We start from the raw sequence: 24,458 nt of genomic DNA, 5'->3' as shown, positions 1-24,458 counted from the left end.
AAGAATTGGCTGGTTTATTTTTCTTTCTTGAGCATTTCCCATAAACGAAGATAGTCAATTGCAGGTCTGCTAATTCTTTCTCACCTATTGTGGATAAAAACCTTAGAAAATATGTTACTGCTTTCCTAAAGAATACACTGGAAATAAAATGAAGACTTTTTCCTTACCTTGCTACAGCACTAAAAAGTTTTCTCATATGCTTTCATATGCACTATCATTGATTGTTACAATAATCCTGTGCAAAATGTAGTGTTATCATTTTAAGAGGAATGACACCCAGAAAGGTCAAGTAATCCAAAATAAGTAAGTCGTAGAGATAGTTCCTCAATCCATTTCTGAATCCCCATTCAATATCATTTTGTCTGTATCACACTGCCTTCATGCTTGTTTGTAACTTGTAAATTTAAAAAACTCACTAAAGAAATACAAGTATAACATCATTTTTGAAGGTTTATTTAGATATTTTTGAAAGAAAAAAAAACCCTCTAGTGCCTGGTTTTAATTGTCATTTTAAGAATCAAGAACCTGTGACATGTGTGCACTGAATGGCTCATTCACACTTATTTTCAACTTGCATGAAAACAGTGATGAATTTAGAACACCTTCTGTAAATTACTGAAAAAGATGAGAAAATAAATGGTGTTCTCATGTTTCAGGAAAAAAAAAGATGAGAAAATATAAAAATGGAATCTCAAGTGCTAAGGACTATATTATTATGGTTTTTGTTGATTATGTAATTGTAAATTCACTTGCAAAATGTCTCTAACTTTTCCATATATCTTCTGAGGTTCCTACTAAGTTTTTAACAAATAATTGTTAGGTGCCATGGAATTCCAGAGTTTTATATAGTTATTTTCCTGAAGCAAGCTCTTTAGACCAATATAATCACCAGCAATTTTATGGAAGACAGAGGAATAACGTCTCAGAAAGACAGATTTTGTGTGGTGTTTGGATTTATATCAAGAGTTTGGAGGGTTCAAAGGATCTTTCAACCAGTTCTCCCAGAGCCTCCTAGGAACAGCTTAAGACTTCATTCAGCCACATTATTCTTAGTCAAGGGAACCCACAGAGATTTCAAGCCAAACAAAAATCTTCAGAATAGATTCCCGTCTTTTTCTTTTTTTTTAAGTTTATTTATCTTGAGAGAGATAGCACAAATGGGGATGGGGCAGAGAGAGAGAGAGAGAGAGAGAGAGAGCAAGAGGGAGAGGGAGATAATCCAAAGCAGGATTCACTCCCCACACTGAGCCCAATGTGGAGCTTCAACCCATAAACCATGAGATCATGACCTGAGCCAACAGCAAGTTGGACACTTAACCCACTGAGTCATCCAGAAGCCCATATCCCCTTCTTCTTTAAAGAAGAAAGCAAACATTTCTCTGGACCTCATATATGCATGTATGTTATATCCTTTGACAAGACCCCCTCACCAAGAACACACACACACACACACACACACACACACACACACACTTTCCAGTCCTGTTTGTGGGGAGACCATATCTACCTTCACTATACAAATAAAGATTTATCTGCAGAGTTAATTCTAAGAGTCACTTTGGTTTTGTTTTGGGTTCCTTGACCTATACTCAGTTTATGCAGCAGTTGGACATTTATTTCAGCTTTGTCCTTGGACCTCAAATTTCTGGCATGAAAAATGGGAAGACATTAGCATTTTTCCAGTTCATTATACTCAGAAGTATAATTAAGATAGCAAACTAAAGTGGCCATAATTAGTATAGTAACTATTCTAATAAGTAAGAAACCAACAAAGCAAGGAAAGAAAAGCAAGAACAAGCTCATAAACACAATTGTAACCCTAGGTCATCAATGAATCTTGAGTGTAAGGATCATCTTATTTTCTGTTGAGAGGTGTTCCCTGTGATAGAGTTCAGAACACACTACTCTAAAACATGGCTCCTTGACATATAGAAATTTCAAGCTAAAGGAATTTGAGAACTGCCATGTGCAAAAGTGGCTTTCTGACCTTTCCATGTGGCAGGTCATTAAAGCTAGGAAGGTTTTTCTGATATTTTCCTGAAGCAAGTCATAAAAAAAAAAATCATTATATGAGAGGTGATTTCCCTATACCTTAAAGACAGGAGCATCTTTCTATGAAGATAAAGGGATACAGGGAGGAATCAAAATGAACAAGCCTTGCCCCAGTTACACCTAGCTCATCATTGTCCTACATATCTTTCCATGATGATCCACTCTTCATCAAACCTAGCACAAAAACACTGAAATTTAACTGTGTCCTTAGGTCTTCATTTTCTTTGAAGGCTCCTGTGTAACTTATATTAAATAAATGTATATGGTTTTTCTCTTTTATTATGGACTCCCAGTCAACAATTTGAAAGAGTAAAAAGATATTTTTTTCCTCTCCTACAGTTTCTGGTGAAACCATGAGGGGTTGGCTGGACACCCCATTCACTCTGAGGCAGACAGATGAAAATTTGGGAAAGCTAGCAGGAACCAGTGAAGGTTAGGAATTCTGACCAAGGTCAACTCTTCTGGATCTCTGTGACGCCCACTTGAGAGGCAAAGGTAAAAATTCCATTTGTCTCTTCCTTTTGAATTCAGATTAGCGGGAGAAAAACATTGTAAAACTCAGCTCTTTGGATGGCAACTCTGATTAAATTTGGTTTTGGGGTACACATCAGTTATCAATCTGTTTCCTCCAAGGAACAACTATTGTTTTTCTGTTTGTTTTGTCTTGTGTTTTAAAAGCTTGGTTTGGCTTTTTGCCTGTCAGAGCATGCAAATTGTCAGTTCTGTGTTTAGGCAAACAGCCTCAGGTTGGGGACCCAAGAATATGGTCAGTAAAGCAATTATAGGAGTCCTAGAATCCTACACTTGAAAATAAAGGTATAATAATAAATTTAACTCAGAAACAGAGTTGATGTACAAGTAGCCACAAAGATGCCCAGTCAGATACTACTCACTTTAATGTCAAACACTAGCAGTTGAGAGAGTAATTTAGTTAATTCTCACCCCCTGAGTTTTTTTTTAAACATAGGGTATCTCAGCTTATTAATGTGTTTATTTGTTTATTTTAATTACTTGTCAGTTCACATCTGTAATTTGATTTTTTCCCTTCCTGTACTTCCATAGAAGTATAATTAGATTTCTCTTCAAGCATTTGTATTCACTATTATTCAAGCTGATACAAAAGATGTTTGGTTTCACATGTCTCAGAAAAAAATAAATTAGTTAAGAAATACCCCAATTTAAAACATTTTTGCTAAAAGGTATGTTTAATACAGGGAGAGTAACAGGAAGTTAACTGTCACTCTGATTATCTAATTCTGAGAGCAATAGGATAGCATAATAGTTAAATGGAAGATAACTTTAAAAATCATGGTGGTTGAATTAAGATGATGCCCATGAGTAGGGAGTAAATGTAGACAAATATGATACTTCTTAGATTTTTTATATTACTCTGGTTCTTCACACTTGCAATCTGGAAACATTATTCTAGTTTATATATTCTGTTTAGAAATGCCCCCAGGAAGGGAGCTGGCCTGATTTGTGGTTTGTCAGGTAAAACCAAGACGTTATATAAGATGAACATATTCTAGAAACCTATGTACAATGCTTATTATTTTTTTTTTATCTTCAGTAAGTTGCATGCCCAACATGGGGCTTGAACTCACAACCCTGAGATCCAGAGTCTCATGCTCTACCAAGTGAGCCAGCCAGGCATCCCATGTTGTGCCTACTTTTAACAATACTGGATTGTAAACTTAACAATGTAAGTGGATACATTTCATGTTAAGTGGTCTTATCACAATAAAAGAATGTTAATAACAATGATAATAACAGATTACGATCTATAGAAAAAATAAATATCTTCAATTTCAGACTGATATAAACAATTAAGTGAATAATATTAAATGAGAAAGAGCAGTTCATTTTCATAGGCTTCTAATTAATAAAGGTAGAAGGAATGATAAAAATATTCACGATTTAAGGTACACTGCATTAATTTATCCTCCAATTATCACAAGGAACAGGATAATCACATATTCTTAAAGTGTCATCCAGTGGAGTAATTTTAAACCATAAATGGAAATTAGCTAAATTTGCAATTCAAAATCCTGGAGCCGCCACCTCAACCAACTGATGGAAGGCAACAACATCTGTAGTTACACATGTTAACATTATGTATCTCCTGATAGGATGCAAACATAAGGCACACAATATCAGTCATGTGGTATTAAAAAAAAACTTTAAATAGCTTTATTTTTTGAATTTTTAATATTTCTATATTTGAGAGAGAGAGAGAGAGAGGAAGAGCATGTAAGGGACAGAGAGAGGGAGATAAAGACTCCAAAGCGGGGACTCCACTCTGATAGCAGAGAGCCTAATGTGGGGCTTGAACTCTTGAATCACGAGATCATGACTGAGCCAAAATAGGACACTTAACCAACTGAGCCACCTAGGTGCCCCACAAAAACCGTATTTTTAAACATGAATAAACAACAGACAAACCCAAACTGAATGGTGTTCTAGGACATAATGGACCACTACTTTTCAAAATAGTCATTTAGACAAAAGAAGATGGTCACATTTTCCAGGATGAAAGGAGACGAAAGAGACAGAAAAACTACACTGCACTCAAGATGTGAGACTCTGGGTTGTTGTTATTCTATGTTTATGTGAGATGTTAATATTTGAGAAATAGGATGAAGGTCAGATAGAAGTGTATGATGTTTGCAATTTTTCTTATAAGCTTGAGTAGTTTTAAAATGAAATAATACTTTGGGGGTTTGCTTAGTTCTTAAGAGACAAAAGATATTATGAAAACAACATTATAATACATACTATTAGGTTATGGATTCAAACATTAACTTAATAAACATGAGTGTATGTAGATATTTATAGGAAAAGAAATAAAGATCAAAGTAGTAAGGTGCACAATTTTGGACAAAAAAAAAAAAAAACCCAGTGACTAAATATATCTTTTAAAGGGGTTAGAACTTGTTACATAATGCAATATTTGTCTATTAAATTATTATTCTCATGTGTGTCTTTAAAAATCATTAAAACATATATCTCTGTAGTAGAATTGTTTATTTTATTTTCTCTGTCCTTCTAACCTAGGTAACCTCAAGATCTTATCTTAACAATAGCTGTCTAGATCTACACCAAATACTTCTTTCCCATTTTGAGATAGTTTCCATGGATAATGTTATTTACTCTCATGGAAGGATTAGAAGAGTACACTGAATATCAAAAAAGCCAAATAAGCTACTGATACATTGCTTATTACAAGGGACCTACCACTAACATGTACATCAGATATGTATAGGATATTTTAGATTATGTAAAGAGTCCTTTAAAAAAAGAAAAATAAATAGTAGTTTTCACAACTATTTTTTTACAATTTTATTTTTAAGTAATCTCTACACCCAACATAGGTCTTGAATCACAACTCCAAGATCAAGAGTCACATGCTCTACCCATTGAGCCAGCCAGGCACCCCCACAGCTTTTTGTTAAGAAAAATATGCTATTTTGCTAGCAATAGTAATCCCCACTAAGTGTTAGATTTGCCAAATATAAATATTGTGCTGGTGACATGTAATTATTAATGGTGCATGATGTGTGTGGATGATAGGGCCATGGGGCAAATAGATTTTTCACAAGATTTTCACATTCTTTAACAACAATTGACATAATGCAATTTTTATTTAAGATGAATTAGTTGGCACCCACACTGATCTCTTAGGAGTAATACAATTACTTTTTTAAAAAATTAAAAAAAAACATTGAATTAGAAAATGCTTTCTGCTCTGAAGGAAGGCTTGGATAAGATCTTACCAAGGAAAAAATGTTCAGGCCAAGTGCAAAAAGTACTACCTTAAAATCTTTCCTAATAAACAAGAAGGGTTTTTTGTTTTTTTTTTGCCATAGGGCAAACTACTTGTTACTGTAATAAATTAGGTTGTCTTAATAGTCATAGCATTTCAGAGCCAAAAACAACCTTATATGTCATCCCATCCAGTTGTTTGGTTGTATACATTTAAAAAAGCCTTTGACAGATTAACTAATTTTCTCAGCTGGGCATCAGAATCTTTGGACTGTCATATCACACAAAATAAAAATATTTCCAGTTATAATGATGCCTTATAATAATGCTTATCAAACATTTTCAGGGTGCCCTCATCCACACTTTAGTCAGTGACTATTTAAACTGTATAGCATGGGTCAGAACTCATTTTACATGTTTTAAATAACTGGTGTAAAAGTGAAGTTTGAAATTAAAGGTGGCAAATGTTAACTATGCTATTTTGATTTATGGAAATGAGATAGAGCCTAAGGCTGAGAGAGGTAAAACCTTTTTATTCATAAAGTTGAACAGTAGGGTTAACTCTCAGCATTGACCTTCTTAATACTCTTATATTTAAGATATTCTGTGCTATTCGGGGAGAATCATTTGTAAAATTCCAGTTACAATTTTCTGCCTAAATTTTCTGAAATCTTTCAATCTGTCAATCAACACCAAACTAGATTTTTATGCATCTGTTTTTGTGCCCAGAATAGTGCTAACTGCCAAAGTTATAAGAGAAAACAATTTCAACAGGACCCCTTCTTTCTTAGAGTGTACAGTCTAGTAGGGGATCATAAAATTACAAAAGGCCATTGCTACATAGGTTTATTGAGGATATGGTATGCAAAGTACATTATACTGTGGTAGCGTATAGGAGGGGCACTGGATTAGTAAACTCTTCCTAAAATAATGATGCATAACAAGGCATCACCAAATTCTATGGCTTGATTTCTATTCCATCTATAATGGAATAGCTGATTTTGGAATTGCTGGCCCACTTTAAGTGCCCACAAAAATGTGTTAAGTAGATAATGAGGGATTTCTGGGGAAGTGAGCAGAGGTGGAGAATCCTAAACTCACCTCTTCCCATGGATATAACTGGATAATGCCTACATCATGTAAATAATGCAGAAAATGACTCAAAGACTGAAAGAACAGACTTCACAACTAAAAATAGAGAAGAGACCACATGAAGAAAGGTATGAAGGGTGGAGGTATGGTAGGGAGCCAAATGGACTCACAGCACTGTCCTGGGAGGGAGGGATTTAGCAGGCTTGGAGAAGGGAGAAGAGCAGAGCCCCATGCCAGGTACTCCAGGCATGGGGGACCTACATGGAGAAGACAAATCCCCGTAACATTTGACTGTGAAAACCAGAGGGAGCTAACAATTAGTGGAGCCTAACACCCAGAACTTTAAAAATTAGCTGGCTCAGTTCTGGGAGAATTAGGAGGGTAGAGTGCCTACCCTTAAAAAGAAAGCACAACAAAGAACCCCAAATAACCTACAGCATAGAAGCAGCAGTTTATTTATTTATTTATTTTTTTAATTTTTTTATGAAATTTATTGACAAATTGGTTTCCATACAACACCCAGTGCTCATCCCAAAAGGTGCCCTCCTCAATACCCATCACCCACCCTCTCCTCCCTCCCACCCCCCATCAACCCTCAGTTTGTTCTCAGTTTTTAACAGTCTCTTATGCTTTGGCTCTCTCCCATTCTAACCTCTTTTTTTTTTTTTTCCTTCCCCTCCCCCATGGGTTCCTGTTAAGTTTCTCAGGATCCACATAAGAGTGAAACCATATGGTATCTGTCTTTCTCTGTATGGCTTATTTCACTTAGCATCACACTCTCCAGTTCCATCCACATTGCTACAAAAGGCCATATTTCATTTTTTCTCATTGCCACATAATATTCCATTGTGTATATAAACCACAATTTCTTTATCCATTCATCAGTTGATGGACATTTAGGCTCTTTCCATAATTTGGCTATTGTTGAGAGTGCTGCTATGAACATTGGGGTACAAGTGGCCCTATGCATCAGTACTCCTGTATCCCTTGGATAAATTCCTAGCAGTGCTATTGCTGGGTCATAGGGTAGGTCTATTTTTAATTTTCTGAGGAACCTCCACACTGCTTTCCAGAGCGGCTGCACCAGTTTGCATTCCCACCAACAGTGCAAGAGGGTTCCCGTTTCTCCACATCCTCTCCAGCATCTATAGTCTCCTGATTTGTTCATTTTGGCCACTCTGACTGGCGTGAGGTGATACCTGAGTGTGGTTTTGATTTGTATTTCCCTGATAAGGAGCGACGCTGAACATCTTTTCATGTGCCTGTTGGCCATCCGGATGTCTTCTTTAGAGAAGTGTCTATTCATGTTTTCTGCCCATTTCTTCACTGGGTTATTTGTTTTTCGGGTGTGGAGTTTGGTGAGCTCTTTATAGATTTTGGATACTAGCCCTTTGTCTGATATGTCATTTGCGAATATCTTTTCCCATTCCGTTGGTTGCCTTTTAGTTTTGTTGGTTGTTTCCTTTGCTGTGCAGAAGCTTTTTATCTTCATAAGATCCCAGTAATTCACTTTTGCTTTTAATTCCCTTGCCTTTGGGGACGTGTCGAGTAAGAGATTGCTACGGCTGAGGTCAGAGAGGTGCTTTCTCCTCTAAGGTTTTGATGGTTTCCTGTCTCACATTTAGGTCCTTTATCCATTTTGAGTTTATTTTTGTGAATGGTGTGAGAAAGTGGTCTAGTTTCAACCTTCTGCATGTTGCTGTCCAGTTCTCCCAGCACCATTTGTTAAAGAGGCTGTCTTTTTTCCATTGGATGTTCTTTTCTGCTTTGTCAAAGATGAGTTGGCCATACATTTGTGGGTCTAGTTCTGGGGTTTCTATTCTATTCCATTGGTCTATGTGTCTGTTTTTGTGCCAGAAGCAGCAGTTTAAAAACACCTGGGATATATGGAAGGAGATTTATTTACTAATCTCAGAACATGTGCTGGAGGGGCTGGAGGGGTCTTTGGGGGACTTCTCCAAGAACAAAAGAGCTGGCAGGTGCCATTTCCCTCCCTCTCCCAACAAGTGTTGGTGAGGATGTAGAAAAAGGAACCCTCATGCACTGTTGGTGGGAATGCAAAGTGGTGCAGTCACTGTGGAAAACAGTATGGAGGTTCCTTAAAAATAGAATCACCATATGATCCAGGAATTGCACTACTGGACATTTATCTAAAAAATATGAAAAAAACTACTTGAAAAAATATATGCATCTGTATGTTTATTGCAGCATTATTTACAATAGCCAAATTGTAGAAGCAGTCCAAGTGTCCAAGGATCAATGACTGGATACAGAAGAAGTGATGTGTGTATATATACACATACATGTATAATAGAATGTTACTTAGTTATAAAAAATAATGAAATCCCGGGGCGCCTGGGTGGCGCAGTTGGTTAAGCGTCCGACTTCAGCCAGGTCACGATCTCGCGGTCCGGGAGTTCGAGCCCCGCGTCGGGCTCTGGGCTGATGGCTCAGAGCCTGGAGCCTGTTTCTGATTCTGTGTCTCCCTCTCTCTCTGCCCCTCCCCCGTTCATGCTCTGTCTCTCTCTGTCCCAAAAATAAATAAAAACGTTGGGAAAAAAAAATAAAAAAAAAAATGAAATCTTGCCATTTGCAATAACATGGATGGATCTCGAGGGTGCAATGCTAAGTGAAATAAGTCAGTCAAGGAAAGACATTTAAATACCATATGATTTCACTCATATGTGGAAATTAAGAAACAAAACAAAGAAAAAAAGAGACAAACCAAAAAAACTTAACTATAGAGAACAAACCGATGTTTATCAGAGGGGAGGTGGTGGTGGGGGGATGGTTGAAATAGGTATTAGGGATTAAGAGTACACTTATCATGATGAGCACTGAGTAATGTATAGAATTGTTGAATCACTAGATAGTACACCTGAAACTAATATAACAATGTATGTTAATCATACTAGCATTAAAATTTTAAAAAATGGATAAAGCAATGTTTTCAAGGAATTAGAGAATAAAACCAGGCCCTGATAAGATCCAATGAGTCAAACAATATTTTGAAATTGAATCCTTTGCATGTGGAAGGACTTGGGTAACATTCTAGCCTTTCAGAAATGTTCCTTTATATTCCACAATTCAAGGTGATCGACCAGCAAATGAACTGCACACTATAATAAAACTGACCCTTTTCTAAGGAAGAAAAAAGACTGCAAGATCTGTATGGTATAAATCAACTATGTCCAATGCACATTTAAAAAACTAAAAAGCTTGGGGTGCCTGGGTGGCTCTGTCGGTTAAGCGTCCAGCTTCGGCTCAGGTCATTCATGATCTCACAGCTTGTGAGTTCGAGCCCCACGTTGGGCTCTGTGCTGACAGCTTGGAGCCTAGAGCCTGCTTCAGATTCTGTATCTCCCTCTCTCTCTCTGCCCCTAACCCACTCACATTCTGTCTCTGTCTCTCTCAAAAATAAATAAACATTAAAAAGATTAAAAAAAAATTAAAAAGCTAATTGTGAAAAAGTAGCAAATATAGGACATGGGCTGCCATCATGAACAGTGAAATAATTAGACAAAATATAAGAAATTTCCATTTTTAGATATGGGACCATAGACAGTATTGACTGAAATCTTTGAACTAACAAATGAGACGACTTCTATTATTGTCATATTTTTCTGTATGGAGGCACTCTATGGCTTAAAAGGAGGTAGATGAGAGCTAACTAGAGCATGAAGGTCTTTCTGAAATAATAGGACAGATATCAGAGTTGGAGGGAGCTAGGATTTATAGAGAAAAATATCAGGGAAGAGAAAGCTGTAGAGAGAAAGTTCCAGAAATTTTCATGGATGTCCTCTTGAGTTTTGGCTCTAAAGGTGGCAGAATATTCCACCTCACAATACACCAGCTTGGCTTGAGGGCTGTTATAAGCTGAAGGCATTTGATAAGAGGCAGATACAAGAAAAGTTCCCTGTGCTCCCCATATTTGCCTAAAAGCAGGGTACAAATTTACCAACTATCCCTCTTTCCCTTTCTACCAGGAAGAGTAAAGGCTAATTACCAGAGATACTGTAGGGCCTTATCAATGGAGAAGGTACAGACTTAAGTGTACATAACAAAGTTTACTCTTGCTTCCCAAGTTTTTCCTCATTTTTCCATAGGTATTGCCTATGTATTCATGTACTACTAATAAGCTTGTGTTTGTCTTCCTCTTGTTTATCTGTCCTTTTTTATAAGGGTTCCAGTCAAGAAATCAGAAGAGTAAAAGAAAACTATGTTCCCTTTACAGCTAAATAACAGCCATGCATTTGCAGACTAAGATCACACAAGGCCAGTTAAATAACTACTGGGATTCTACCAGATGACCAGTTCTTAGCATTCACCGAACACTGGGAGATGTTCAAATTCTGACCAGCTGGAGTGGTGGTTCAAACTCCAGAATTGTCACATCTTAATTGTAGGGTGCAGTCGTCCCACATACTTTAACCAAGCTAGTATAAGGATGGTCAGGAATGTAAAGAGATAAATGAACATACCAAGAGAGAAATGAAAGATATAAAAATGCAGGAAATAGAACTGCTAAAAAAAAAATACTTTTAAAAATCACTGGATGAGGGGCGCCTGGGTGGCGCAGTCGGTTAAGCGTCCGACTTCAGCCAGGTCACGATCTCGCGGTCCGGGAGTTCGAGCCCCACGTCGGGCTCTGGGCTGATGGCTCAGAGCCTGGAGCCTGTTTCCGATTCTGCGTCTCCCTCTCTCTCTGCCCCTCGCCCGTTCATGCTCTGTCTCTCTCTGTCCCAAAAATAAATAAACGTTGAAAAAAAAAATTAAAAAAAAAAATCACTGGATGAGTTTACCAATACTTAGGATCCCACAGACCAAAAGATTAGTGAACCTGACGTTAGAAAAGTGAGAATAAAAAAAAGATACATTTGTGGGATAATATCAAGCATTCTCATACATGTGTACCTGGAATCACAGAAGGAAATAAGTGAAGGTAGGCCACAAAGATATTTGAAGAAATATAGTTCATTTCAACATTCATGAAAACTATAAATCCATAAATCCAAAAATGCTCAATAAAAGTGAAGCAGGATAAGCAAAAATAAAAATATCAAGGCAGTTCATATTCAAATGGGTGAAATACAGTCATAAAAAGAAAATCCTATGATCAGCCAGGAAAAGAGACAAATTATTTGCAAAGAAAGAAATTTTAAGAATTGCTGCTTACTTATCAGAAACAATGCAGAGATGAAGAAAATGATATATCTTTAACTTTCTAAAAACAATCTGTCAGTGTTGAATTCTTTATCCAATGAAAGCAGCATTTATAAATGAAGGGGAAATAAAGACCCATTGCAGACCAAAAACTACCTCAAGAATGTCTTGAGAAAACTTGCACTTTGAGACATATTAAATGAAGCACCTTAGATTGAAGAAAATAAGCCAGTTGGCAACTTTGTGGTATGTGAAGAAACAAACAGTACTATATATGGTAAAATACATATAAAATATAAATATACAATTTCTTCATCTTTCTTTAAAAGTCTTCAAAATCCAGGGGCGCCTGGGTGGCGCAGTCGGTTAAGCGTCCGACTTCAGCCAGGTCACAATCTCGCGGTCCGGGAGTTCGAGCCCCGCATCGGGCTCTGGGCTGATGGCTCAGAGCCTGGAGCCTGTTTCCGATTCTGTGTCTCCCTCTCTCTCTGCCCCTCCCCCGTTCATGCTCTGTCTCTCTCTGTCCCAAAAATAAATAAACGTTGAAAAAAAAAAATTAAAAAAAAAAAAAAGTCTTCAAAATCCTATTCAAATAAAATTAATATAAATATATTTGGGGGCTTATATATATATATATATAATTTTAATGTTTGATAAATATAGTTCTAAGGTTGGAAGGGACAAATGGGATTAATTACACTATTGTTAGTTTTCTACAATATACATTAAACGCTATGATATTTAAAAAAATAAACTGATATGATAAAAATATATGTTTCAAATTCTAGAGCAGCAGTGTAAAATATAGCACAAAAAATGTAACAGTGGAGATAAAATGGGAGTTAAAATTTTAATATAATTATTTTAAAACAAGGCATAAAATAGGGAAAATGGAACAAGGAATAACTGAAACAATTAGAAAACAAAAAATAAGACTAAGAGTTAAACAAATCTATATCAACATTTATATTAACTGTAAATGGTCTAAATATACCTTATATACAACCAATATAAAAAAGCAAAATGAAAGTTTATGTTTTCTAATAAAGAAACACTTAAATATAGATTCAAAGAAGAGTTAGAAAAACATCATGCAAATAATCTTCATAAGAAATCTTTAATGGCTATATAAATATAAAATATAAATTAGATACATGTATGCTTCAAAGGACAATATTAGAAAATAAAAAGGTAACCCAGAGAATGGGTGAAAATATTACAGAACTGATAAGGGACTTATATGTAGAATATTCAAAGAACTCTTCAAACTCAATAACAATACTACAAATAATCCAATCTTTGGAAATGGCCAAAGGATCTGAATAGACATTTCTTGAACAAAGATATAAAGATTACTAACAAACACACAAAAAGATGCTCAACATCATTAGTCATTGTGTATATGCAAATCAAAACCACAGGGAGATATCACTTCACACCGCTAGGGTGGCTATAATGGAAGAGCCACATATTGGCCACTGCTGGCAAGGATGTGGAAACGTTGGAACACTTATACATTGTTGGTGAAACAAAATAATGCCAGAAACTTTGGAGAATAGTCTGGCACTTCCTCAAATAAACACTGAGGATCATGCAACATAGCAATTCTACTTTTAGGTAAATATTTAAGAGAAATAAAAACATATGACTGCACAAAAACATGCACATGATATTGATAGCAACATTACACATAAGAGTCAAAAGATGGGAACAAATGAATTGCCCATTAACTGATGAATGGATGAACAAAATACAATATAGCCGTGCAATAGATAGTATGTGCTCCTAAGAAGAAAGAAGTACTGAAATATTTTATAACATGTATGAACTTTGAAAATTTTATGATAAGTGAAAGAAAGCCAGCCCTCAAAGACTATGGATTGTATGAGTCCACTTAAATGAATCAGTAATACTATAGACACATAAAGTAGGTAAGCAACTGCTTAGGGCTAGGGTCATGAGAGAAGACAAAAGAGTGATAGCTAAAGACTAAGCCTTTTTGAGGAAGTTCTACAGAACAACTTTGCTACAATTCTAGGAAGTTGTGCCAAAAACATGAAGCTAATAGAAAAGGGGGAAAATGTGGAATGACATGTACAGAAAAAGAATAAATGAGAATTTCACTAAATTCTTCATATAAAAGTACTGGAGGCCAGGTATATCTTTTTGACCACTGGAAATTCTCATTCACATGAATTAATACTTTTCCCTGGTTGCATAAATTATTTTGAGTTGAAATTTGTCACCTGTAACCAAGTGTCCTGATATCAAAGGCAGTAGTATTGAACTAGTTGGCTTTTATGATTCTTTTTCTTCTTTTAACATACCACTGTTATTTATTGAATATAAAATCAAATGCCAAAAGGATCCATAACTGTTTTAGAGAAATATCCAATCTACTTTCCAATATCTACTACTTTGAAAGATAACATTTCTTTGGAAAAGTGTTTTTGATTATTTAAAACCATTCACAAAATTAAAAAAAAAACAACAAATTTTCTTATCTGATAGTTTCATTTCGAACATTGATTCTTTGTGGAAATTGGAAATATACATTTAAATGGAGACCAACACTTGTTGAAGGTCTTACTACTTCCCTCAATGATTCAATATAATCTTCATCTAGATTATTCTAACAGCTTCCTTAGTAGACTTTTTACTTTAGCCCTTGCTTCTCTGTATTCTCAAGACTGACCAAGTAATTATTTTTAAATGTAGTTCTTTGTAATTTTTTTGCTTAAAATTCTTTGTTCAAAATTCTTTGCTATAAAACATCCAATGATTTTCCATTTCACTCAGAGTAAGACAAAATCTTAATAAATGGCCTGTATAGCCCTGTATTATTGCATTCACCTGCAGTCTACCCACGTCCATAATTTCTATTCTCATTTCCTGTTGTATTTTCCCTATGTCTCCACAATTTGGGATACTATATGTGTTGCTACTTGTGTATTTGTCTAGTGTCTGTCCATCCCTGCTCCCTTACTTTCACCAAAGATTATAAGCTTCATGAGGTCTTTGAGGTCAGAGTGTTGTGTCTATTATTTTTGTTTCTAGTTTGTGCTTAGAACATTATCTTACACGTAGAAAGACTTAATCTTTTTAATTTTTTTTTTCAACGTTTATTTTTGGGACAGAGAGAGACAGAGCATGAACGGGGGAGGGGCAGAGAGAGAGGGAGACACAGAATCGGAAACAGGCTCCAGGCTCTGAGCCATCAGCCCAGAGCCTGACGCGGGGCTCGAACTCACGGACCGCGAGATCATGACCTGGCTGAAGTCCGACGCTTAACCGACTGTGCCACCCAGGCGCCCCGAAAGACTTAATCTTTTTAAAAATTTTCTGAATGTTTGTTTCTTTTTGACATAGAGACAGAGAGAAAGAGAGAGACAGAGAGAGGGAGACAGAGAATCCAAAGCAGGTCCAGTGTTGTCAGCACAAAGCCTGACATGGGGCTTGAGCCCGTGAATCATAAGATCATGACCTGAGCCCAAATCAGACACTCAACAGACTGAGTCACCCAGGAGCCCCCTGTAGAAAACATTATTTGCTGCATGAATGAAAAGAAGGACAGGTGAATGAGTTATTGTGTGAAAATATGTTTGTTATGCTCTGGCATGTTGAATAATTAATATATTTTAGCTATATCACATGTTGGTATTTAAAATGAGTGATTAAAAGTGAATAAAATAAAGTTGGAATAAAAAATTTTAATTAAAAAATGGAAAAAAAGAAAGTAATGAAAATGATAAGGATAAATCATTCTGCAACCTTCTGACTACATTAGACCATTGGCGTATATGATATCTTCATAAAATGAGATTTAGACCGCTGATCTTTGGTGAACCCTATATTTAATATCAGGGAAATATATATTTTAAAAATTGAATTAATATCTGTCTTAAAAGATATATCTATTTTTTTTTTTTGAGGGAGAGAGGTAGGGGCCCAGAGAGAGAAGGAGAGAGAGAGTCTCAAGCAGGCTCCTTGCTGTCACTGCAGAGAGCCCTATGTGGGGCTTGATCTCACAAACTGTGATATCATGATCTGAGCCGAAATCAAGAGTTGGGGGCTTAACCAACTGAGCTCCCAGGCACTTACCTAACACTTTTTATTTAAGGAACTCACCTGATTCCATAGCCTGCATTCTATGCGTCCTGAGGAAGATTTTCAATTAGGATTTTACAAGATGCCCAAACTACTGAAGAGAATATGTTGTGAAATGTCTTTACTCTCCAACAAGAAATTAAGTTGTATTTGATTGATGTTCATTTTACCTAGTAAACAACAATTACAAAGTGGTCACTTTCAAGAGAAGCACACGGGGTGTGGCCCTGTCTGACCTGCATGGCACAGAGGGTGTCCCATTGCATGGGCTAAGCTTCACTTCCATCTTCCTCATTTTATACTTATTTCTTTATGCAGAACAAAGCTAACACTATTAAATTCCCATTACTTATATTGCTAAGCATAAAATTTAAGTTTACTCAAGCCAATTAGCCAGAATTATAGGCTATCTAAGCTATAATCATTCCTAAACATTATCTTATAAGTAATACTGATAGTTTTTGGTAAGCAACAAAATGACTAAAGAATCCTTCATGGTTCTGAAACCTACGGTTCTTATTACAACTCTGGAATCACTCCAAGATGAAGAGGTCTCTTCCCTCTTTATGCATAGTTAGCTCTGGAGTTAACAGTCTTCCTTTATAGAAATGAACCACTTATACATAAGGTTAGGGAGCCCTCTCAGGCACATATCAGAAACAAAAATATATGTGTACAATTGTGGGGAATAAGAAATACTCTTCATAGTTATACAACTTTTTGAGCCATAGTTTCTGTGACTTTAAAAAGAGTATCTATAAGAATCAAATGAGATACTTCGTAGAACTGTAGATAAAATTGCAATTCATATCAAATGTAAAGGGTCATTAGGTGTGTCAAAGACAAAAACCAAATAAGTATGGAAACTAATTTCATCAAGGCTATTGCCATAGGGTGAGGCTACATATCCAAAGATTAGAATATCTTGGTGAGGTGGTTTTGCCTTATATTTTATAGGAAGGAGTACACAGATGGTTGGTTACAAGAGAGTGATTTATAAGGGAATCCTCAGACACATGAAGAGAAAGTGTTTATCATTGTGTCTAGTTGGTTAAAGGGAATCAAATAGTTCAGCTAGTCTTTTAAGAATCCTTTTCATGGGGTGTTAGAATTGCACTGCACCTAGAGCATAGAGATCATTTAATATGATTTTCCATAATTATCATTGGTGTATCATATCATAACTTTAGGAAATCGGCTCCTGAGTTAGGGTCTCCTCTTTTTTTTTTTTTTTTTTTTTTTCCTAACTGACAGGGCATAGAATAAACTCTGTCTACTTTGCTTGTATGAACAGAGTAGTGTCCTCCTCATGGATTCACTCCCAGGGTTTCCATGACATACTATTGTTTGGCTAATCCTTAGCTCCTAGATATGAGTCATCAGAGAGGTAGCTGCATATAAGCCTTGTTTCTCTGGAAATTCAAAGCATTTGGGTAAGTGTCAGAATTGTCCCAGGATACACTTTCATTTATCACTGACTGGTAATTTATCTACACTTATTTTTCTGTCAGTGAATTAGGGTGATTCTGTCAGTGAATTAGGAAATATATGTGCAATAAGACAGCTTAACTGCCTACAATCAATGCAATAAATAAATAAATTCAAGCTCACTTTATAGATGTAAATCATTGTCATGATTCTATGTGAATGTACCTTGTTTGCCTTAAGTTCTTTAATCTAGCATAGACAGTGACTCAACCAGCAAGTTGCTCTTAAATAGCATAGAAATGCAGGTTGAAATTACTTTGCAGAATAAATTTCTCTTAATGTCTTTTTATCCTAAGTAATACTCATTTTTACAACTTCCATTTTAAAAATGGATAATGTAATGTCCCACACATACCACTTTCTCAAATGCAATTTTCAAAAGAATGAGTTGTACAAAAAATTTCCCCAAAGGGGTAACTATAGTTTGTTTCAATTAGTTTTAAAATAGATTTTAAATTATAGTTTTGAATCATTACCTGTCTCTCCATTGGCTCACATCTAGAATGACATTTATAACACATCCCACATTAGTATAAACCAATTTCAGGTTTGTCTTTGGGGAATTATCATGATTAAAGTCTCTCATTCTGACATGACCCTCATTCACAACAAAACAAAATTTGTTAACCCCAAGGTTCCTCATTATATCTTCAAATCACTTTACAAGTAGAATCAAACTTTGTATTTAAATAAATTTTCATTTAGATATAAAGTTGTATTATGTATGTAACTTAGTGAGATAAAAGCAACAATGTTTCTATAATGAGAAATTATGAGTTCCATTAAAACTGACATGAAAATTGGAATAAGATGTTTACATTACTGTTCTATTATTTCCAGGTATCATAGCATTGGACAAGTGAGTTATTTTTTGTATTTCAATTTTCTGATGAAACATAAGAATATTGCAGTATAAGATACAAAAGTAAAATTCTATCAGTAATGCAACATAATTGTAATGTGAATTGTACAAATAATGCTTGCTATTATCTCTCTTTCTCTCTCTGTCTTTGTATAGTACATATAGTATATCTGTACATATAGTACACATAGTACATATAGTATATAGTGTGTACAGTATATATAGTACATATAATATGTGTGTATATATATTTTACAGCAACTCTTCTGTGTATGAGTTATATGTAACAGTATGAGTAATATGAGTAATAAATCATGTTAAATGATTCCTATGCACTAGCACAATTCAATCTTATTTATATATATAGTATATATAGTTATTATAGTATAAATAGCTATAATAAATTTATATATACATATTATATGATCTCTATAAAACTTCTCTTCCTTTTAGAGGGTTATATAATGTAACATGGACTACTTGGGTGAAGTTGTAAAATATTTTATTCTTATAAACTGTTAGTACAGTGCTTCATAATCATATATACTCTGAACATTTTTAGAAATAGACTACTCTTGGCAATAAATATAATAAAGAAAATGGGTATTGTAAAGAAAATACAGAAGGCAGGTTAGATCATATCAACTGGATGTATAGAGAGCTAAAAAGACAGTGAAACACAACTTTACAACTTTACTTGCAATTTAAAAAATTTGAATTGAATCAGAGACTGTTAGGAGATGTAAATTTACACTTGTCAAAGAAAGAAACTTTTATTATGTCACAGTATTTTTGTAAGCAGTGGTGAGCTCTGGCCTGAAGTTTCCAGGAGGACAGGTGAAGTTTATATCCCTATACATTTTGAAGGGAATCGGATTTCTGGCTGCTGTTGGTCACCAGACACTCCTTCATCTACACATGGCAATGTGGTTAGACAAGATTTTTGATCTATAAGTCAATTTTAAGAGAATTCACATCTTTATCATGTTTAGACTTCCAACTGAGCACAATATGTCTCTCCATTTTCTTATGTGCTGTTTAATTTCTTTCACTGGTATTCATATTTTTCAGCATACAGACCTTATTTATGTATTTTCTTTGATTTTACCCAATATTACTTTTTTCAGATATCTTAACTGTTATTTTAAAATTTTGGTTTCCATTTACATTACCAGTATGAAGAAATACAGTTGAATTTGTGTGTGTGGGCTAACATTGTATCTATATTCTTCCTTAACACACATTAATTTTAGGAGTTTTTTGTTTTTGTTTTTTGATGGGTTGTAATTGTCTAGATATACAGCCATAATATCTGTAAATAGAAAATAAATTCATTTCCAATCAATTTAACTTGCATTTCTTTTTCTTGTGTTATTGCCTCGATTTAGACTTCCAGTATGATGTTAAATGGGACTGCAATGGACATTTTTGCCTTCCTCCCAATTTTATGGGTAAGGCAGTCACTCTTGAATTATGAAATATGATGTTAGCTGCAGGTTTTTTGACGACCTTTTGAGAGGCTAAGAGAAAAATTACCAGGTGTACTCACAACTGCAAAGAAAAGATCTTTCCCCTCCTCCGCCGTTCCGGAAACCAGCCAGGGCACGCCCGGTGGTAGTCTGACATAAAGGCGGGAACCAATCAAGTTCTGCTGAATGGTTTGAAATAAAGGCGGGAACCAATCAAGTTCTGCTGAGTGTTCAAATTTAAATGTCAACCTATAACAACTCTGTAACCTCAAAAAAATCCCTAACTTGTTTGTGCCTGTCTATAAAAAAAGCCATAAGATTCTTGCTCGGGGCCTCTTGCGTCACCGGCAAGGAGTGCGCGGAGGACGGGGTTCCAACCTGCAATAAACGACCCTTGCCGCTTGGCTTTGGCTCTGGACTCTGGTGATTTGTTTTCGGGGGGTCTCTCGAATCGGGGCATATCACTTTCTCTACAAAGCAATGGTTTCTTTGTATTCTTAGCTGCTGAGAATTTTTATCATAAATAAATATTGTGTTTTATGAAATGCCTTTTCAGTATCAAAAGGATTGTGTATTTTTTCCTTCTTTTTCACACTATTATTACACAAGTTTCCATTGACCAAATTTTCACACGTTCGATTACCATTGCATTTCTAGGGTAAATTTTAGTTGATCATAGTATATTTTTCTCTTCATATATGGCTAGGTATGTTGTTGTTGTTGCTGTTTATATATTGTTGAAGTTTTTGTAGCTATAGTAACAAGGGATAGTGGTTTGTAGTTTTCTTTTTTGTGCTGTCTTTATCTAGTTTTGATATGTTATTCTGAACTCATAAAATGAAACTGGAAGTTTTTATTTTTCATTCTTCAATTTTCTTGAAGAAATTGTTTAGAATTAGTGTTATTTGTCTTTAAATGTGTGATAAAGTTTTCCAGTGAAACCAATGGGTCTTGTTTTTAATCTGAAGGATTAAATATGAATTCATTTTTAAGAGTTATATGAATATTAATGCTATATATTTCTTCTTCAGTGAATTTTGATATTTTATAGTTTTTGAGGCTTAGGTACATTTGTATAAGTTGTCAAATTTGTGTATGTAGAGTTCTTTATAGTTTTCTATATTATCCTATATATGTCCTAAGAGTCTGTAGGAATATCCCTTCTTTCAGTACTCATAAATTATTTGTGTCTCCTCTCCTTTATATTTGTTAGTTTTCCTAGATGTTTATCATTTTTATTTTATCTTCACAATAAACTGACTTTCTCTGTTTGGTTATTTTCTGTTTTGTTTCTTTCTGCTTTCACATTCATTGATGTCTGCTATCTTGCTTACTGTCTTCAATTGCCTTTGTCTTCTGATTTGCATTTCTTTTGCCCTCTAAGTTTCTTAAGGTAGGGCCTTAGATTCTAGAAGCAGCTTTTAGAAATAGGTCCTTTTTGTTAACCTTGCTTATTTTCTCCCCATGATTTTTGTCTTTTACTGTAAAAGGAGTTTTAAAATCTCCCAACTATAATTGTAGATTTGGTTTTAATACTTTTATTTGCTGTCTTACTTGAAGAGTTCTGGTAGTGGGTTGCTTTACAATTTAAATTCCAGTTGGAAGTATATCTGAATTGATGTCATCCTTCCATGAATATTGTGGCTGGGTTCAAGGTGTAAATTCAAGGTGTAAGTTCTTAGCACAGACAAGAATAGATGCTAAGTGGAACAAAGAGTTGGCCGTGTTGGTATTCTCTGTTGCCATCCATATGAATTCACCTCTTCTGTGATCCAGAAAACTGAATTCTGTAGGCTGCATCATCTGTGCTTTCTTGCCCTCTGCCTTCCAGGTTGACTAACGGGAGAATCTGGAAGAATAATAGTGGATGTAGGAGGAGAGACCTTGGGATATTGATCCCCACACTCTGTTTTGGATATTCCCTTCCTGCCTTGATGAGGGCCTGATAGTTACTACATTTTAAGATACCAGCTTCTGTGGGATACCTCCTCCTTCATTGTTCCCTATATTAACCTATGTTACCTCTTCTTTCTCCTCCCAACCTAGATGTGATCAGAACAAGGCACAAGAAAGTTGCAAGAAACGTATTACGTGAATGATTAATTAATGGAAGGCTGATATCACATACACCACATACTGATATCAAAACACAACCAAGCGTGGAAAAATCTCTGCAAAGGTACAGAAGATTCCCTAGGATTTGGGATTGTTCTTTGATAGTATTGTAATATGGAAGTGGGTAATTAATGGTTAGGTTTAAAATAATGATTTGTTATTACTTTCTATTTTCTCTCTCTCTGTCCCACAATCATACACTAAAAAATAGACATTTTTTATTGTCACTGCTTATTTTTCTTACCAATGAAGTTTGCTAACAGAGACAGCTGAGGTCATCCAGAGTTCCTGCATTGTAATATCATTTCACTTTTCTTTCTGTGTGATAGATCTCACATCTCTGCGTGAACCGATATGTGACTTTTGATGCAGAAGTTATCACTCAAGCCAGGGATGCAGTCATTCTAGAGGTATTACAGTTAGAGAACTGTAGAAAAAATCTGTTTGGTTGTGGGCAAATGAAATTTTATTCTTGTAGTATTGCTGTGTGCAAAATAGTTACTTACTTAGGTGTTTCATTTATTTACTTTTTGTATAATAAATGAAACTCTCTCATCTGAAAAATTCAAACCTACTAAAGAAGAAAAAAGGTGTGGGAAACTGACTCAGATACATATAGTTTTGCAAGGCAGATATTGAAGTAATATTTAATTGTGCTATAAATTTGATTTCACCATTAAACTTGTTTTCTATATGCTATATAATAATTTCTTATAATGTAATCTTTTTTGCTATGCATTAATTATTTTTGAAATATGGTTTCCTAATATCCTAGTCACATTTGAGGTCTGCAAATGTGCCTCTTCCACAAATCTCCTTTTCACCAAGTTTCTGCTCATGTTCCTTCCAAGCACTTGAACGTCCAGTCCAACGATTGGCTACCACTCGTGAATCAGTACACACTCAAACCTTTTTTTTTATCCCCTATGTAAAATGAATCGCCAGATACATTGGCCAAAGTTCTGATCACCGGATGAATTTCTCTTCAAGAATGCCCTACAGGAATGTCCCAGAAAATTCCATGATTCACCTATAGAGCTCTGCCAAAGTTTCCAAAAGTAAAAGGAAACCTCGTTTAGTCGGGAGGCCTGCAGAGGGAGTTCTCAGCATCGCAGCCCAAGCCAGGACCTGGCAGGACGTGTTCCTCATGATCAGGCCCCACAAGACCACCATCTTCGCATACGCCAAGGAGTCGAGCACCTTGTTCGAGCTGAAGCGCATCGTCGAGGGCATCTTCAAGTGGCTGCCCGACGAGCAGCCGCTGTACAAGAACGACCAACTTCTGGATGATGGCCAGACACTGGGAGAGTGCGGCTTCACCAGTCAGATGGCACGGCCGCAGGCCCCAGCCACCGTGGGTCTGGCCTTCCGGGCAGATGAAGCTTTCGAGGCCTTGCACATCGAGCCCTTCTCCAGTCCACCCGAGCTGCCGGATGTAATGAAGCCACAGGACTCAGGAAGCAGCGCCAATGAACAGGGGGTGCAGTGAGAGGGCCCCGGGCTCACCCCCAGTGGCCCCCCTCCCAATAAAAGAGATTGGGTGTCTGCCTGGTTGCTGCCTTTTTCTGCGCACCCTCTGCTGACTCGGGCGTCACCTTCCCTGGGATAGGGTCTGCTCTCCTGCAAGGCTCCTTCTCAGCCCCGTGTGCTTCCTAGGCTGGCTGTGGCTGTGGGACCGACCCCAAGCTCTGTGAGCCCCCACTGTCCACACCCACTCCAGCCTGCCCCTCAGGGGCTGTGCGCAGAGACCTGGGAGGAACCCCCGGCCCGGGGGCCAGCCTTCTGCTCAGCCTGGGGACAAAGGTTCCTACTGTGACTTCCAGCAAGCAGGCTCTCACAGACTCCGGGGCAGCCTTTGGGCTGAGGGGCAGAGGCCAGGGGCAAAAATGTCAGCTGGAGCCAGTGTGGTTCCACGGGGGACCCACCACCTACAGTCACCTTACTTGAGTCTTCTAAGGCTCTGGGGGCGGGGGGCACATTCAAGGTGGAAAGACTGCTCTCTCTCCACCCCTAATAAATAATCTATAGACCGCCCCCCCCCCCAAAAAGTGCCATGGACACTTCATGCTCCATTCTGTCAGCTAGATCATATGGCTCAAGTGACAGAACAGTGAACCTGCTGTAGCAAACCTTCCTTTGCTCTGATCTTCATTCAAAACTAGCATTTTTGGGGGGTCGCTTGTAAATTGGCCAGAGTTAGCACACCCAGGTGACGAAATATATTATTGCCTCTATAAGCTAAAGGGCCCCACTAGTTGTTGTGCTTCGTTTTTATTTTTAAATGCAGCTAGATGCAATAACTTCTTTTTCACCTTGGAAGGGATGCCCTGTATACACCACTGGACTCC

The 24,458-nt window shown here is 36.5% G+C and overlaps 1 protein-coding gene and 1 non-coding gene across 2 annotated transcripts in view; one reads left to right on the top strand and one right to left on the bottom strand.

The window, feature by feature from the left end:
• Positions 1-23,599, top strand: part of LOC122484299 — a 49,010-nt gene extending 25,411 nt beyond the window's left edge. Inside the window, exons 3-4 of the mRNA XM_043582273.1 lie at positions 22,440-22,520; positions 23,147-23,599. Of these exons, the coding sequence (XP_043438208.1) occupies positions 22,440-22,520; positions 23,147-23,599 (534 nt within the window). The remainder of the gene's footprint in view (positions 1-22,439; positions 22,521-23,146) is intronic.
• TRNAQ-CUG lies at positions 3,632-3,704 on the bottom strand. Its single transcript has one exon. It is a non-coding gene; the product is annotated as a tRNA-Gln (tRNA).
• Positions 23,600-24,458: the final 859 nt, after the last annotated feature.

This window comes from Prionailurus bengalensis, chromosome D1, assembly GCF_016509475.1.
Source record: "Prionailurus bengalensis isolate Pbe53 chromosome D1, Fcat_Pben_1.1_paternal_pri, whole genome shotgun sequence".
Lineage (NCBI taxonomy): Eukaryota > Metazoa > Chordata > Mammalia > Carnivora > Felidae > Prionailurus > Prionailurus bengalensis.
This window is presented reverse-complemented; position numbering and strand designations above follow the sequence as displayed.